General features: G+C 42.6%; 2 protein-coding genes across 3 annotated transcripts; both read right to left on the bottom strand.

Moving 5' to 3' along the window:
* Positions 1–1,025: 1,025 nt before the first annotated feature.
* On the bottom strand, positions 1,026–7,040 carry LOC106602470 (uncharacterized). 2 transcript variants are annotated; one of them, XR_014391968.1, is made up of 4 exons: positions 4,736–7,040; positions 3,128–3,258; positions 1,875–2,923; positions 1,026–1,592 (listed from the first exon to the last, which is right to left on the bottom strand). XR_014391968.1 is itself a non-coding variant. In XM_082973869.1 (3 exons), exons 2-3 carry the CDS (start codon positions 3,131–3,133, stop codon positions 1,973–1,975), a joined length of 957 nt encoding a protein of 318 aa, XP_082829995.1. In that variant the 5' UTR covers positions 3,134–3,258; positions 4,736–6,897; the 3' UTR covers positions 1,026–1,972. The 2 variants fall into 2 exon arrangements, 1 of the variants encoding a protein (XP_082829995.1); XM_082973869.1 differs by having other exon boundaries at positions 1,026–2,923; positions 4,736–6,897.
* Positions 7,041–10,495: 3,455 nt separating this feature from the next.
* Positions 10,496–13,446, bottom strand: LOC123742523 (uncharacterized). The gene is made up of 3 exons (XM_045717569.2): positions 12,714–13,446; positions 12,262–12,392; positions 10,496–12,072 (listed from the first exon to the last, which is right to left on the bottom strand). The coding sequence occupies exons 1-3, from the start codon at positions 12,985–12,987 to the stop codon at positions 10,876–10,878; spliced, it is 1,602 nt and encodes a 533-aa protein (XP_045573525.1). The 5' UTR covers positions 12,988–13,446; the 3' UTR covers positions 10,496–10,875.
* Positions 13,447–17,328: the final 3,882 nt, after the last annotated feature.

Here is a 17,328-nt window from a genome sequence, read left to right on the forward strand (position 1 = left end):
TACATCACCTCAGTAAGTAAATATGCAACAGTCCTTGTTCTAGCCTAGATTTACTGTCTCCCTAAAAACCGGTACTTATTTTACAAGCCTGTTTCAAATGAAAACTTAGAGTTAATGTGGTTGATTAGCCTCTTACCTCAAGACACTTCACATGATAACTATACCGCTAGGATGTCTCCCCATTGTGGACATTTCTATATCTTATATAGCTACTCAGGAAGGAGAAGCTTTTGTAACAGTCTGCAGGGCCTGTCCTGTCTGGTGCTACTTCACATTTTGCCTTAGTGAAGCGCTTACCACACGTGGAGCAAGCGTACGGCTTTGGCCTCCCACATTGTGACCCAAACACACCAGAGGAGGTAGAAGGAGGAGCCACCACCCTCAGGTGGTTAGTCTGACCCCCTTGACCTCGAGCCATTGTTTGGGTGTTGGTGGGATTATGTGCTGTGTGGTGGTGGAGTCTCTGTCCCTTGTGGTTTGGTCCTGATTCCGACTCCGGAAGCACAACGGCTCCTGATTCAGGGTTCTGATCCGGGGCCATGGCTTATGACCAGCCACCTCAGAGGTCCACTCTCTCCCGCCAACAAGACTGGATATCAGCAGGTCCTCATGGCCTGCAGACTGTAAACACAAATTGTACAGAAGATCATATACACTAAGTGTACTAATTGGCAGACTGACCAGGTGAATCCAGGTGAAAGCTATGATCCCTTATTAATGTCACTTGTTAAATCCACTTTAAATCAGTGTAGATAAAGGGGAGGAGACTGGTTGAAGAAGGATTTTTAAGCCTTGAGACATGGATTGTGCATGTGTGCCATTCAGAGGGTGAATGGGCAACACAAAAGATAAGTTCCTTTGAACTGGGTATGGTAGTAGGTGAAAGACGCACCGGTTTGTGTCAAGAACTGCAACACTACTGGGTTTGTCACGTTTAACAGTTTCCTGTGTGTATCAAGAATGGTCCACCACCCAAAGACCATCCAGCCAACTTGACACAACTGTGGGAAGCATTGGAGTCAACATGGGCCTGCAGGGAAAGTCTGAAAAGTCAAATTTTCTGTTTATTAAACAAACACGTTTTAAATACACCATATGAAAACCACACATACATGTCTCGACAACAAATCTGCATGAACTTGATGAACTGCATAAATGTTCTCATTAAAAGTGTTCATTGATGGCCTCCCGAGTGGCGCAGTCGTCCAAGGCACTGCATCGCAGTGCTAGCTGTGCCACAAGCGATCCTGGTTTGAGTCCAGGCTCTGTCGCAGCCGGCCGCGACTGGGAGACCCATGGGGCGGCGCACAATTAGCTCAGCGTCGTCCGGGTTAGGGGAGGGTTTGGCCGGCAGGGATGTTCTTGTCCCATCGCGCTCTAGCGAGTCCTGTGGCGGGCTGGGCACAATGCATGCTGACACAGTCGCCAGGTGTACGATGTTTCCTCCGACACATTGGTGTGGCTGGCTTCCGGGTTAAGCAGCATTGTGTCAAGAAGCAGTGCGGCTCGGCTGGATTGTGTTTCGGAGGACGCACAGCTCTCGACCTTCGCCTCTCCCATGTCCGTGCGGAAGTTGCAGCAATGGGACAAGACTGTAATTGGATTCCACGAAATTGGGGAGAAAAAGTGTTAATTTTTTTTTTATAAAAGTGATTATTGAAGAAGAAATAGTAGTTGAATGGAAGTAATGAAATAGGCATTTGTGAACATAGCGTCTATACTGCGTAGGCTAAATTATTTTAAGACTTTTTAGGCGCATATATCCCAAAATGTCTTGGCCTTGCACTTCAACGCTCTTTGATGTTGTGGAAATTGATCTATCTTTAGGGCAGGGTTTGATCTAAATGTCAGAAGCCATTGAATGGAATGCTTACTTTCTATGTTATCGAGTGGAATCGTTTTTCTGCTGGTGTATCCTGAGGAAGCTCCTCTCTGAGAACCTCTTCCGAGAGTGCTTACAGGCAAACGGCCTCTATTCCGTGTGGACCTTCAAGTGCCTCTTCAGATGGTGCTGGTGGGAGAACCTCTTCTCACACTGGGGGCAGCTGTAGGGTTTCTCCCCTGTGTGGACCCTCTGGTGCCTCTTCAGGCTGCCAGCCTCAGCGAAGCGCATGTGACATTGGGCACAGCTGTAGGGTTTCTCCCCTGTGTGGACCCTCTGGTGGATCTCCACCTTCTGGGGGCAGCTGAAGCCTTTGTTGCAGAACATGCAGAGGAACCGTTTCTCTTTATTATTGCCTGATGTGGCTCCCCCTCCCTGAGCCTGGGCTCTAGCCATGTCGTTTGAGTTCAATACCTGATTGAAAAGGACGTGGGCGTGTGAATCAGAAGGCCCCATCGACGTGGACACTGGGTCGCGATCCCTGAGAATGTGTAAAGGGGAGTGGGTCGCAACATTTGGATTTGTTTCTAAGCTTTCCCTGTAATCTAAGAAATCTCTGCCCTGTGAGTGTCCGTCTCCTAGGAGACGATCTGCCTCCCATATGGGAGAAGCGTCGCCCTCCACTTTCACAATTACCTCATCTACAACCAGACACTCCCCTTTTTTATCTAGGCACCCTTCAGAGTATATACTACTACTGTACCGGTTCCATTCCCCTTTAGACAGATCAGTCTGTGTCTCTAAACCCAAGGGCATGTTGCCAGGGTCCATCTCTGTACTGTAAGAACATGATGGTTCATCAACGCCAGTGACTAGTGCGTCACCATCTACACAGGAATGAACCGTCCTCTGGATCTGGTGAAATACCGGTAAATACTCTGAGCCGGCTCTGGGCTGCGCTGGGGCGGTGGTGGAGTCCTCCGATGCTATAGGGGGCGCTCCAGCCGTTCCAGTCTGGATGTTTATGCTATGCTGTAGGTCCTCCTTTCTTTCAGACCTCTCCTGCTTTACTCTAGGACCTGCAGCCTCTGTATCTGCAGACTGACACAATAAGATAGGATGTTATTACCAGTACATGATTAGAATTTAATAACAATGTCATAGGGAAGTCTTACAAGCCATATGGCAGATACATTAGGATGTAAATGTAAGCAAGTGAATAGCTGAGGCGAGCCATTCTGAAATAAATGGCCCACATTTGATTTACAAAGTAACTCATATTTTATGCAACACTATTACACTAACCTCCATCACGGTAACGTGCTGGGTTGAGGTTCCACTCCCCTCATCAACAGTGATTGGTTGGTCATCTCTCAATGTATTGTGTCCCGCTGGCTTCACAAAGCTCCTGTGGCCTCCAGTGAGATGTCCTTCACCTGAGAGAGTGATTGGGGAAAAAGAGATGGTTAGGTACCGTCAATGCTCAACACTATATTGTACACTATTGACGGTTTTGACACTGTCTAGAATTGGGAAGGATGTAAGGTAACACTTCTCATAACTTATTGATATACTATTTATTGATTGTAGAGGTCGACCGATTATGATTTTTCAACGGCGATACCGATTATTGGAGGACCAAAAAAAGCAATTACAGATTAATCGGCCGATTTATATACATCTATATATATTTGTAATAATGACATTTACAACAATACTGAATGAACAATGAACACTTTTTTAACTTAATATAATACATAAAATCTATTTAGTTTCAAATAAATAATGAAACATGTTCAATTTGGTTTAAATAATGCAAAAACACAGTGTTGGAGAAGTAAAAGTGCAATATATGCCATGTCAAAAAGCTAACGTTTAAGTTCCTTGCTCAGAACATGAGAACATATGAAAGCTGGTGGTTCAATATTCCCAGTTCTTCTTATATTCCCAGTTAACAAGTTTTAGGTTGTAGTTATAGGAATTATGACGCGTCCACTATTTCTCTCTGTACTATTTGTATTTCATATACCGTACATTTGACTATTGGATGTTCTTATAGGCACTATAGTATTGCCAGCCTAATCTCGGGAGTTGATAGGCTTGAAGTCATAAACAGCGCTGTGCTTCAAGCAATGCTAAGAGCTGCTGGCAAACGCAGAAAAGTTGTGTTTGAATGAATGCTTACGAGCCTGCTGCTGCCTACCACCGCTCAGTCAGACTGCTCTATCAAATATCAAATCATAGACTTAATTATAATAAACACAGAAATACGAGCCTTTGGTCATTAATATGGTCAAATCCGGAAACTATCATTTCGAAAACAAAATGTTTATTCTTTCAGTGAAATACGGAACCGTTCCGTATTTTATCGAACGGGTGGCAACCTTAAGTCTAAATATTGCTGTTACATTGCACAACCTTCAATGTTATGTCATAATTATGTAAAATTCTGGCAAATTAATTACGGTCTTTATTAGGAAGAAACACAGTTCGCAACGAGCCAGGCGGCCCAAACTGTTGCATATACCCTGACTGCTTGCACTGAATGCAAGAGAAGTGACACAATTTCCCTAGTTAATATTGCTTGCTAAAATGCATTTATTTTTACTAAATATGCAGGTTTAAAAAAATATACTTCTCTGTATTGATTTTAAGAAAGGCATTGATGTTTATGGTTAGGTACATTTGTGCAACGATTGTGCTTTTTTCGAATGCGCTTTTGTTAAATCATCAGCTGTTTGGCGATGTTTAAGTAGGCTGTAATTCGATGATAAATTAACAGGCACCGCATTGATTATATGCAACGCAGGACAAGCTAGTTAACCTAGTAATATCATCAACCATGTGTAGTTAACTAGTGATTATGTGAAGATTGATTGTTTTTTAGAAGTTTAATGCTAGCTAGCAACTTACCTTGGCTCCTTGCAGCCACAAGGTCCTTTTGACGCTGCACTCGCGTAACAGGTGGTCAGCCTGCCACACAGTTTCCTCGTGGATTGCAATGTAATCGGCCATAATCGGCATCAAAAAAGGCTGATTACCGATTGTTATGAAAACTTGAAATCGGCCCTAATTAAATCGGCCATGCCGATTATGTTCCATGTATCACATTGTTTTAATTGAGTAAATCATAGGAAATGCAGTAAATCAATTATCTAGATAGAATATGGTGTCTTTGCCCAAGATGGCTAAGTAATCAGGGGAATTATTAGTTACAGATTGTAACACCAGATAATGTGATTTAACCCAAACATTTTGGTAGCCATTGTACTGGGAGTTACAGGTCTGGCTAAACAACATGTCTGCAGAGATGTTCCAACTAAGCTGGTATTGGCAATACTATCTTCGTTCTCGATTTGTGGAAATAGTGTCATAAAATGTCAGTGTCCAGTGGCAGGGGGTCCGTTTGAATTTAGAAAATGTGTCAAATAAAGACTCCATGAAGTACTCCATGAACTAATCCAAGAATGTGTACCCCAACAACTTGTGTATTTCAAATCTTCTCTCCTTGATCGAGACAGGTGTGGATCCACCCCAAAGTGCTGCATGTCATGATGACAGACACCTGTCTCATCAATGAGAGCAAATTGAAATAGACAAGATGGCGGCGCACACATTGTTAGATTACAAAATGGAGCAAAACATTAATTTATTTTTAATAATGGAGCATTTTCTACATTCAAACGGAGCCTCTGTCACTGGACACAAACATTTTAGGAGACTCCTGTTTCCACCAGTTGAGAATGAAGATAGTATTGCCAATACCAGGTTAGCTGGAAAATCTCTAGCTATGCTTTGTATAGGCAAACCTGTAACTCCCAGTATAATGCCTGCATACCATTATTTTTGTTGTTGCTTAAATCACATCTGGTGTTACAATCTGCATCTTAACACATGTGCAGAGGGAAACCGCGGTGACAGGCACTGAGCTACTCAGTGGTGTAAAGTACTTAAGTCGTTTTTTTGAGTATCTTTACTTTACTATTTTTATTTTTGACAACTTGTACTTTTACTTCACTACATTCCTAAAGAAAAGTATGTACTTTTTACTCCATACATTTTCCATGACACCCAAAAGTACTCGTCACATTTTCAATGCTTAGCAGGACAGGAAAATGATCCAATTCAAGCACTTATCAAGAGAACGTCTCTGGTCATCTTACTGCCTCTGATCTGGAGGACTCAGTAAACACACATGCTTCGTTTGTAAATTATGTTGGAGTGTGCCACAGGGCTATCCCTACATTAAAATAAGAAAACGTGCAGTCTGGTTTGCTTAATATAAGAAAATTGAAATTATTTATACTTTTACTTTTCATACTTTAGTATATTTTGGCAATTAGATTTACTTTTGATACTTAAGTATATTTAAAACCAAATACTTTAAGACTTACTCAAGTAGTATTTTACTGGGTGACTTTTACTTGAGTCATTTTCTAATAAGGTATCTTTACTTTTGCTCAAGTATGACAACTGGGTACTTTTTCCACCAGTGGAGCTACCTTACATATGAACGCCTAAGATCGCGCAGCATCGGCCTTCTGCGAAACGTACCTCTTGCCATTCCTCTGTATCGGTCGAGGATCTTGACACTACTGGGACGACTGGCGAGGACGCGCTCTCGCATTGTCCTCTCTGCGCGCTCCCGTGACACTTTCAGTTCCTGTAGCTGTAGTTTCCTCCGCAATGTCCTGTTTTCTTTCTGGCTTTGAGTTATTTCCAAACGAAACACTGCATAGTCGTCGTCTACGAGTTTACAGATATCTGCCACAGCTGCATTCGCTAGCACCTCCATGATGGAGGCTATTTGAGTGTGAAAAACCATACAGTTAGCCATTGTTAGCAGCTCGCTCGTGTTACCTAGTTAACATCTATGAACCAAGTCCTGTCTCTCCAACACGAATTAAAGACTGCATGGGGGTACGTATGTGATGCTCTGCCAGTAAATACGCGTCTAAATAACAACAATAAAAACGCTAACGTGGAAAATGATCTTCGGCACTGTTCACTTCACTTCCGTTTACACTGACGAGAAAGGATGTTACATAGAATTAGGAATTAGAATACCGGTACTAGAAAGGACATAAACCTTCTTATGGGATCGTTACCACAGCCACAAAGTCATAAGCCCCGCCCATTTCTACAATGTCTTTTATTAAAATGTGATTTTAAACTTAACCACACTGCTAACCTTATGTTTAACCTTTAATTAAAACCCAATTTTTGTTTTCATTCATTTTTACGATATAGCCAATTTTGACTTTGCCTGCGATGGGATAAAGGTCAGCCATTTCTGCCAGGGAGTTGGTCAACCATGCTTTGCCAGTGCTGTGATAAAATATTGGTTCAAATAATACATTTTAAGAATGTATCTGCACTGCATGTTTGTTAGCTAACTAGCCAGTCTGTTTTAGAGGAATAATTTTATGAATTTTTCAAATTAACTGCCAACTGGCTGAAATCAGTTGATGATAGAACTTAGACAAGTTGTAAATGCAACAAGTACTGATATACTATCGTATAATAGCACTCACCACTTTCCAAGAAAAGCCAACTTGAGACATTTATGGTCAGTTTACATATATTTTAGAGGCTATTTATACAGAACATTTGAATAAAACTCATATAAACTGTACTTATAATTAGGACAATATTTTAGGTTGACAAGAATTCTATTATACAATTTTTGATATCACATATGCCTTACTTTTATTTTCCTGTATAAGTAAAATCAGGATTATGCCCCTACTGCCAATCATTCCAATTAGAGTGGTTTGGATTTCTCCCTGACCAACATGGCTGCCATTATTGCGCCTTTATAGAACTTTTAGGGTTGATGACAAAGCCCCTCTCGTAATTTATTGGGAACTCTATACAATGTTATTGATTGGCATCATTGCTCAAACGGTGTCAATAAATGAAAATGTTATAAAATGCGCGCTGTCTTTTAAATACGGTACTGCTTATTACAGACATCAAATCCCCTATTCATGATCAATATCTTTCAAGCGCAGAGCAGACTTGTTCAGAAAGAACAGTGTGTTAACAAGAATAGAGTAGAAAGTAATGTCTTTATTCCATCTACATCACCTCAGTAAGGTAAATATTAAACTGTCCTTGTTCTAGCCTAGGTTTACTGTCTCTCTAAAAACAGGTATATACTCAAGTCTGTTTCAAATGACAAGTTAACAAAGGGTTAATGAGGGGTATGTGGTTAATTGCACTCCTAAACAGAAGTATACTCTGACCCAGTTTGTATAGACAAGTCAGTCTGGAACAACAAGTACATGTGCACTTTAGTTCATAATATTTCACCTCAGTCATCACATGGCTTATAGGCTATTTACTGCAAACAGCTTGAGGTCAAGGACTGTAGACTAAAAGGTGCTGTATGGTCTAACCGACATCTGCATTGACCGCGCAGCATTTACAGTGATGTGGCCTCTGCAGAAGTCAGGGCATTCATACTTCTTGCACTTCGTCAAGCAGCACAGAGCTGTTGTCAAGGAAGTGAGTGTGTGTTTATACTAGACCTCCCGCCCTCACCTACCGTCAACCAATCATGTCAATGCGGAGCTATACGGAACCCTCCACACTGTTACACAATTTGAGAGGCGCACGTCGATGTGGTACGGAGCTCAAGTTGACTTCTGCATGCCTCCGGAGGCTCCGCAATTGCGTCACACCATCCATACGTCACATCCGACCACATTTTCAGATCAAGCATAAATTGGCTCTTATCACAGTGACATGATGACATACACTCCCCTATGTATTTATTTGGACAGTGAAGCTAAAACTTAATTTGTCTCCATAGCCTACTCCAGCATTTTGGATTTGAGATCAAATGTTTCATATGAGGCAACAGACAGATTAAGTTGTGCCCAATAGAAATGAATGGTAAATCATGTATTGTGTCATTTTTGAGGGACTTATTTCAAGTAAGAATAGTATATGTTTATGAACACTGCTACATTAATGTGGATGCTACCACGATTACAGATAGTCCTGAATGATGATGATGAGTCAGAAATTTACAAAGGCACAAAGATCATACCCCCAAGACATGCAACCTCTTAGCATTACCAATAACAAGGGAGGTTAGCAGTTATTTATTTTATTGGGGGGGGGGGGGGGTATTTATGCCTCGAACTTTCTCACTCATCATGGTAGCATCCACATTAATGTAGCAGTGTTGTTCTTTTTTTATTGCCTACATTATGTTATTTCAAGTCATCCCTTTGGAGCGCAATATCACGTTGTTAAAAATATATACTTAAATTGGGCATGCCCATAAATTGGGCAATTGAAGGCATCTCAGGCTTATGTTAACTTTGGTTGTGTTTAATTAAAATAATAGACCTTTAAAATGTTGTAGCCAACATTGTATAGAACATTATCGGCAAGTGACTTGATTCCTACTGTGACAAAGCAATTTAAAATTGTTAAACAGGAGTGACAAGTGTGTTGATAATGGTAATTATTTAAAAAAAAAGGTTATGCATGCCAACATATTAGGCGATAATTAAGAGAAGGCAAAGTGATCTTGTCAGGTGAAAATGATATCAAACGCTTACCATGGCAACATTTGATGTACAGTCACATTCACCGTGGTTGTCTGAAGCGTGCTTTGGAGTTCACAGTTGGCGATGCCTCATTGTGATTGGTTATTCCCCATCATTTGCAACAGTTTCAATGAGCATCATCACTATCTTTCCTTTGCGGTAACTCAAACTGTCGTAATTATCAGCTGAGAACATTTTATGAGTCGATTTTACTCCTGGCACAAGAGTATGTCTGGGCAGTGTCTTAACATCATCTTAAAACCTACTCTGAGCAGGGAGATTTTGTAGACTTAAAAACAGGTTTTTATAGGATTCTTAGGACCTTTTCTGAGATGCTTTGTGGATAAGGCCCAGCACAAAGAGTCTGAGTAAAAGTGATGATTTAGATCATAATGAATAAGACCTGATCCTCAAAGACAAAACTGATCCCAGATCAGCACTAAGAGGCTTTGTGGATATGGGACCTGACCTAATACCATTCAGACAGTAGTTTACAGTGGACTCACCTCAGTGAGACTGTGTGTGGTCCTGTGCTGCTCAGCTGGTTCCTCTGTGGGTGCAGGAGGAGGTGTAGTCTGGTTGTCCTCCATGACCATGTTCCCCTCAGGGTTCCCCAGACCCTCCTCACACCCCTCCTCCTTCAACAGCAGCACCTCTGGAGCCTCCGCCTCCTGGAAGAGAGAGATGAAAAAGAAAACACAGATATACACTCCCTCCAGTACGTAAGTACGTACATACATACACACACACACACACACACACACACACACACACACACACACACACACACACACACAAAAATAATAAATACACTTTCAACATGGAGTGTTTACCAATCGCAACTACATTTGAGTCCTGTACTGTAGTTATAGAATGACTTCATTGTTGTTAAACCCATCATGGTGGACATAAATAAGATGTGGGAAAATACAAGTTAGCTATGATAAGTCAAAAGTCATCATTAGAGAAACCTGACTAAACTATTTAGAAGTCTACAGTAGTTATAAGGGTGTGGGTATATTTAGTAAGTATATGGTTATAAAGCGCTGTCAGGTGTATTCAGATCAGATGTGACTTATACTGAAGAGTCTCAATGAAAGTCTTAGAATGAAAAGTCCCATTTTGTGTTTATTAAACAAAACTGTTAAATACACCTTATGAAAAGCACACATATACAAAAATTAGGCATGAACTTGATAAACTGAATTCATTTTCTCATTAAAAGTGTCTTGGGGAAAATGTAAGTAGTTGAATGGAAGTAATGAAATAGGCATTTGTGAACATCATATAGCCAACACAGTACAAACACAATATGTAACAGATTTGTAGGCTTAAATATGCCAATGTCTATATGCAACACTCTACCCAGGAATATTAAACACCGAAATCTGTTACTCTTGTCATTCCAAATGCATCTGTGGAGCTTTTCTGCAGAAAATCCAGGGTTTGATCTAAACGTCAGAAGCTATCGAGTGAAATTGTTACTTTCTATGTTATCAGAGTGGAGTGTTTTTTCTGCTGGTGTATCCTGAGGTAGCTCCTCTCTGAGAACCTCTTCCCACAGTGCGTACAAGTGAATGGCCTCTCTCCTGTGTGGACCTTCAGGTGCATCTTCAGGTGACCAGCCTGGGTGAAGCACATGTGGCACTGGGTACAGCTGTAGGGTTTCTCCCCAGTGTGCACCCTCTGGTGCCTCTTCAGGTTGCCAGCCTGGGTGAAGCGCATGTGACACTGGCCACAGCTGTAGGGTTTCTCCCCTGTGTGGACCCTCTGGTGGATCTCCACCTTCTGGGGGCAGCTGAAGCCTTTGTTACAGAACATGCAGGGGAACCGTTTATCTTTACTATTGCCTGATGTAGCTTCCCCTCTCTGAGCCTGGGCTCTAGTCCTGTCGTTTGAGTTCAATACCTGATCGAAAAGGACGCTGCCATGTGAATCGGAAGGCCCCATCGACGTGGACACTGGGTCGCGATCCTTGAGCGTGTGTAAAGGGTAGTGGGCAGCGACATTTGGATTGGTCTCCAAGCTTTCCCTGTAATCTAAGAAATCTCTGCCCTGTGTGTGTCCATCTCCTAGGTGACTATCTGCATTCCATGTGGGAGGAATGTCGCCCTCCACTTTCACAGTCACTTCATCTACGGCCATACCCTCCCTTGCCTCATATAGGCACCCTTCAGAGTGTACACTTCTACTGCACTGGTTCCAGTCCTGTCTAGACAGATCAGTCTGTGCCTCTAAACCCAAGGGCATGTTGCTAGGGTCTATCTCTGAAATATAAGAACAAGAAGGATCATTACCAGTCTCTGACGCGTCACCTGAGTCCGTCCTCGGGCTCGGGTTTCCATAAAGTACGTACTCTGAGGCGGGAGCAGGAGGACAGCCCAGTCTCCCCAGCCCCATTCTCCTTTGGTCTGACATTTGGTCAGATCCTGTGTGTAAAAGCCTTTGTGTTACAGTTAAAGTATCTGTGTCTGTCTCTGACTTGAGGACGGCGTTCAGCGTTCCACTGACCTCCGTGATGCTGCGTCGGGTCTTGGGCTGCGCAGGGGCGGTGGTGGGTTTGTCAGTGGCTACAAGAGGCGCTCCAACTGCTCCAGTTTGGAGGTCTCTGCTGTACAGTGTGTCTTCCTCTCCTTCAGACGTCTCCTGCTTGACCCCAGGACCTGCAGCCTCTGCATCTGCAGACTGACACAAGAAGAGAGATGGTTATTACCGGTACATGAGTTGAATTGTATAACAATGTCGTACATAAGTCTCACAAGTCCCCCTATGATGAGAATGTACATGTAAGCAAGTGCATAGCTGAGGGGGAGCCTTTCTGAAATAAAGGGGCCACAAAGTAACTAATGCTTTATGCAACACTATTACACTAACCTCTATCACAATAATATGCTGGGTTGAGGTTCCACTCCCCTCATCAACAGTGATTGGTTGGTCATCTCTCAATGTATTGTGTCCCGCTGGCTTCACAAAGCTCCTGTGGCCTCCAGTGAGATGTCCTTCACCTGAGAGAGTGATTGGAGGAAAAGAGGCAATTAGTTTAGCTACTATTAGTTTAACTACTGTCAACACTATTGTACACTATTGACAGTTTTTGGTATGTTGTACACTATTGACACTGTCTAGAATTGGCAAGGATGTAAGCTAACACTTTGCATAACTTCTTCATATACTATTTATTAATTGATGTATTATGTTTGATGCATCACATAGTTTTAATTGAGAAAATAATAGGAAATAAAGTAAATCAAGAACATATTTTGCCTTTGCGCAAGATAGCTAAGTAATCATTGCAATTATTGCGTACTATTCAAAAATTGACCTACCTCTTGCTATTCCTCTGTATCGGTCGAGGATCTTGATACTTGGGCGACTGGCGAGGACGCGCTCTCGCATTGTCCTTTCTGCGCGCTCCCGTGCCACCTTCATTTCCAATAGTTTCCTCCGCAATGCCCTGTTTTCTTTCTGGCTTTGAGTTATTTCCAAACGAAACACTGCATAGTCGTCGTGTACGAGTTTACAGATCTCTGCCACGGCTGCATTCGCTAGCACCTCCATGATGGAGGCTATTTGAGTGTGAAAAACCATACAGTTAGCCATTGTTAGCAGCTAGCTAGCGTTACCTAGATAACATCTATCAACCAAGTCCTGTCTCCAATGCGAATTAAGTATGTGATGCTATGCAGTTAAATTAATATGTTTTGTTGGGTGTTAATACACGCCTAAATAACAATAGAAACGCTAACGTGGAAATTGTTATTGGACACTTCATTTCCGTAAAGATTATTTACAACTAAGTCGTTTTTCTCAGTTGCCTGAATTCCACGTGCGTCCACTTATATCAGTACATTTATAACAGCCTAAATATTACGAAACTTATATTCGATTGAATAAGCCTCACGTAATTCGACACTCCTAAACCTTATCTCACGAGGACCGATTTTGGGCGGTGTAAATCCTCTCGCTTCGCCTCTTCCTCTCTGCTTCCGTTTACTTCATCTTCTTGTGAGTTTCCGGCAGACTTGACGCAGTGTTGCTGACTTTTACAGGACGGAGAGCGAATTGCACAATATGTCACAGAAAATAAGGGGGGAAAATACATCTCACCACTATCTAACCCTACACATATGCAACAATATACCAATACTTTAGCCCTACAAGATTCTACTGCAGGCCAACAGCTGATGCCACTACCACATCTATTTTCTGGGATTTATGCTCCATCAGTGCAGGTAATTAATAACCATAGCAATAAAAGCAGGAAATCCTACCTTACTAAAACTCATCCTCTCTGGATCTCTCTCTTCAGACCTGCTCACTGGGGGGCTCCCAGTGAAATCACTCACCCTTGGGCAGTGGCTACTTGGTGGGGCAAACAAAGCAAAACAAAAATGTGGGATGCATGCCAGCAAAGCCACTACACAACACATTCCTTTCACTATAACGGTGACAAACGGTGCCCACAAATTGTCAGGGACTACATAAAGCTGTCCCAACAGCAGTCCCAACACCTTACCATTGCTACACCTGGCTTTCAGCTGAGCCTTGTCTGGCAGCGAAACAGTTCATTCAGCCTCATTTACTGCCTTTTAAAAATACATAGCTGACTTGCTTAAACAAATGTGGTTTCTACTGACAATTGAGATGTACAAATTATGGCATAAGGGGACGACAAGCGGGTAAGAGGCAATCCATAATTTCGATTAAGACATTAATGAGCGAGCGACGACGGATGTAGTCAATATAACAATTTGTTCAGCACTTTTGAAATGTACAGCGACAGAATTCAGAACATGGGCCGTTCTTACAGTGTACTCCCTGTACAACAAGTCAGAACCGTAGGATAAATAAAGGGGGCATATAAACAGACAATGAAGCTCTTACAATTGTCAATGATTACATTTCTCTAAAACAGGTTATAGGCTACATGTGCACCACCAAGTTAGAACAGTAGGCGAAATGAAGAGGTGAAAATAAACCAAATTATTAGGGTGAGGCACATCGAATGCCATATGCGGTCTTTACGTGACAAAAAAGATACACGTCATGTAACACTATTTGGCGCGTTAAATAAGCTTTTCATTTGACACGTCAAATAACACAATTCTATTATAGAATGTTGTGTGTGCTGAATTTGCACGTGCAAGCTAAGCGCCACCACTACACAGGCCACGAACGATGTGTGTACAATACCGCGTTGGTGAAAATAGACCAAATTATTAGGGTGAGGCACAAGGGCTACTAACAGCTTACTACACAACATACACTTAGTATTAGTTTCTTAGCTACAATATACATATCTCCCTTGCATATTACATCATTTATGCAGCAGCATACAAGACATTTTTGGACTCATCTTGTGAAGGTGGTGCGGCAGGCCTTTGTGGGCAAATGTTTCCAACTTGTTGTGTAATCTTTATGTCCAATGGCCGATGAGCACCGATACGTTTTATCTATAATTTCTCTGCATTATTTCTCTTCATATGACAAGGATTAAGAAGGATTTGCCTGTAGATTATCGACTTGATTCTTGATGATGACTGCTAGCTAAGATTTTGAAAGTAAGATGTTGACATGATCAGTTTAATCAAAGCTACTGTACTTATAACATGATTTGATGTAATTTTATCTGTGGCCAATGACCTTGAGCCTTCTTGGAAGGGCACTGGCAATATAACTCTATGGCAGGACCCAAAGGGCTGAAATTTAGGATGTCTACCCTTACTATGGACTTCAACTTGGCAATGAAATACTGTCCCCATGAGTGACAGAACACTGAGCCAATCACGGCGCAATGCTCCCATTTTATTTATATATATATATATATATATATATATATATATATATATATATATATATATATATATATATATACACTGCTCAAAAAAATAAAGGGAACACTTAAACAACACAATGTAACTCCAAGTCAATCACACTTCTGTGAAATCAAACTGTCCACTTAGGAAGCAACACTGATTGACAATACATTTCACATGCTGTTGTGCAAATGGAAGAGACAACAGGTGGAAATTATAGGCAATTAGCAAGACACCCCAATAAAGGAGTGGTTCTGCAGGTGGGGACCACAGACCACTTCTCAGTTCCTATGCTTCCTGGCTGATGTTTTGGTCACTTTTGAATGCTGCCGGTGCTTTCACTCTAGTGGTAGCATGAGACAGAGTCTACAACCCACACAAGTGGCTCAGGTAGTGCAGCTCATCCAGGATGGCACATCAATGCGAGCTGTGGCAAGAAGGTTTGCTGTGTCTGTCAGCGTAGTGTCCAGAGCATGGAGGCGCTACCAGGAGACAGGCCAGTACATCAGGAGACGGGGAGGAGGCCGTAGGAGGGCAACAACCCAGCAGCAGGACCGCTACCTCCGCCTTTGTGCAAGGAGGAGCAGGAGAAGCACTGCCAGAGCCCTGCAAAATGACCTCCAGCAGGCCACAAATGTGCATGTGTCTGCTCAAACGGTCAGAAACAGACTCCATGAGGGTGGTATGAGGGCCCGACATCCACAGGTGGGGGTTGTGCTTACAGCCCAACACCGTGCAGGACGTTTGGCATTTGCCAGAGAGAACACCAAGATTGACAAATTTGCCACTGGCTCCCTGTGCTCTTCACAGATGAAAGCAGGTTCACACTGAGCACGTGACAGACGTGACAGAGTCTGGAGACGCCGTGGAGAACGATCTGCTGCCTGCAACATTCTCCAGCATGACCGGTTTGGTGGTGGGTCAGTCATGGTGTGGGGTGGCCGCACAGCCCTCCATGTGCTCGCCAGAGGTAGCCTGACTGCCATTAGGTACCGAGATGAGATCCTCAGACCCCTTGTGAGACCATATGCTGGTGCGGTTGGCCCTGGGTTCCTCCTAATGCAAGACAATGCTAGACCTCATGTGGCTGGAGTGTGTCAGCAGTTCCTGCAAGAGGAAGGCATTGATGCTATGGACTGGCCCGCCCGTTCCCCAGACCTGAATCCAATTGAGCACATCTGGGACATCATGTCTCGCTCCATCCACCAACGCCACGTTGCACCACAGACTGTCCAGGAGTCGGTGGATGCTTTAGTCCAGGTCTGGGAGGAGATCCCTCAGGAGACCATCCGCCACCTCATCAGGAGCATGCCCAGGCATTGTAGGGAGGTCATACAGGCACGTGGAGGCCACACACACTACTGAGCCTCATTTTGACTTGTTTTAAAGACATTACATCAAAGTTGGATCAGCCTGTAGTGTGGTTTTCCACTTTAATTTTGAGTGTGACTCCAAATCCAGACCTCCATGGGTTGATAAATTGGATTTCCATTGATTATTTTTGTGTTATTTTGTTGTCAGCACATTCAACTATGTAAAGAAAAAAGTATTTAATAAGATTATTTCTTTCATTCAGATCTAGGATGTGTTGTTTAGGTGTTCCCTTTATTTTTTTTAGCAGTATATATATAAACTCAGCAAAAAAAGAAACGTCCTCTCACTGTCAACTGCATTTATTTTCAGCAAACTTAACATGTGTAAATATTTGTATGAACATAAGATTCAACAACAGACATAAACTGAACAAGTTCCACAGACATGTGACTAACATTAAAGAAATAATGTGTCCCTGAACAAAGGGGGTCAAAGTCAAAAGTAACAGTCAGTATATGGTGTGGCCACCAGCTGCATTAAGTACTGCAGTGCATCTCCTCCTCATGGACTGCACCATATTTGCCAGTTCTTGCTGTGAGATGTTACCCCACTCTTCCACCGAGGCACCTGCAAGTTCCTGGACATTTCTGGGGGCAATGGCCCTAGCCTTCACCCTCCGATCCAGCAGGTCCCAGACATGCTCAATGGGATTGAGATCCGGGCTCTTTGCTGGCCATGGCAGAACACTGACATTCCTGTCTTGCAGGAAATCACGTACAGAACGAGCAGTATGGCTGGTGGCATTGTCATG

This window comes from Salmo salar, chromosome 04 (genome assembly GCF_965601325.2).
Source record: "Salmo salar chromosome 04, fSalSal1, whole genome shotgun sequence".
In the NCBI taxonomy this organism is placed as follows: domain Eukaryota; kingdom Metazoa; phylum Chordata; class Actinopteri; order Salmoniformes; family Salmonidae; genus Salmo; species Salmo salar.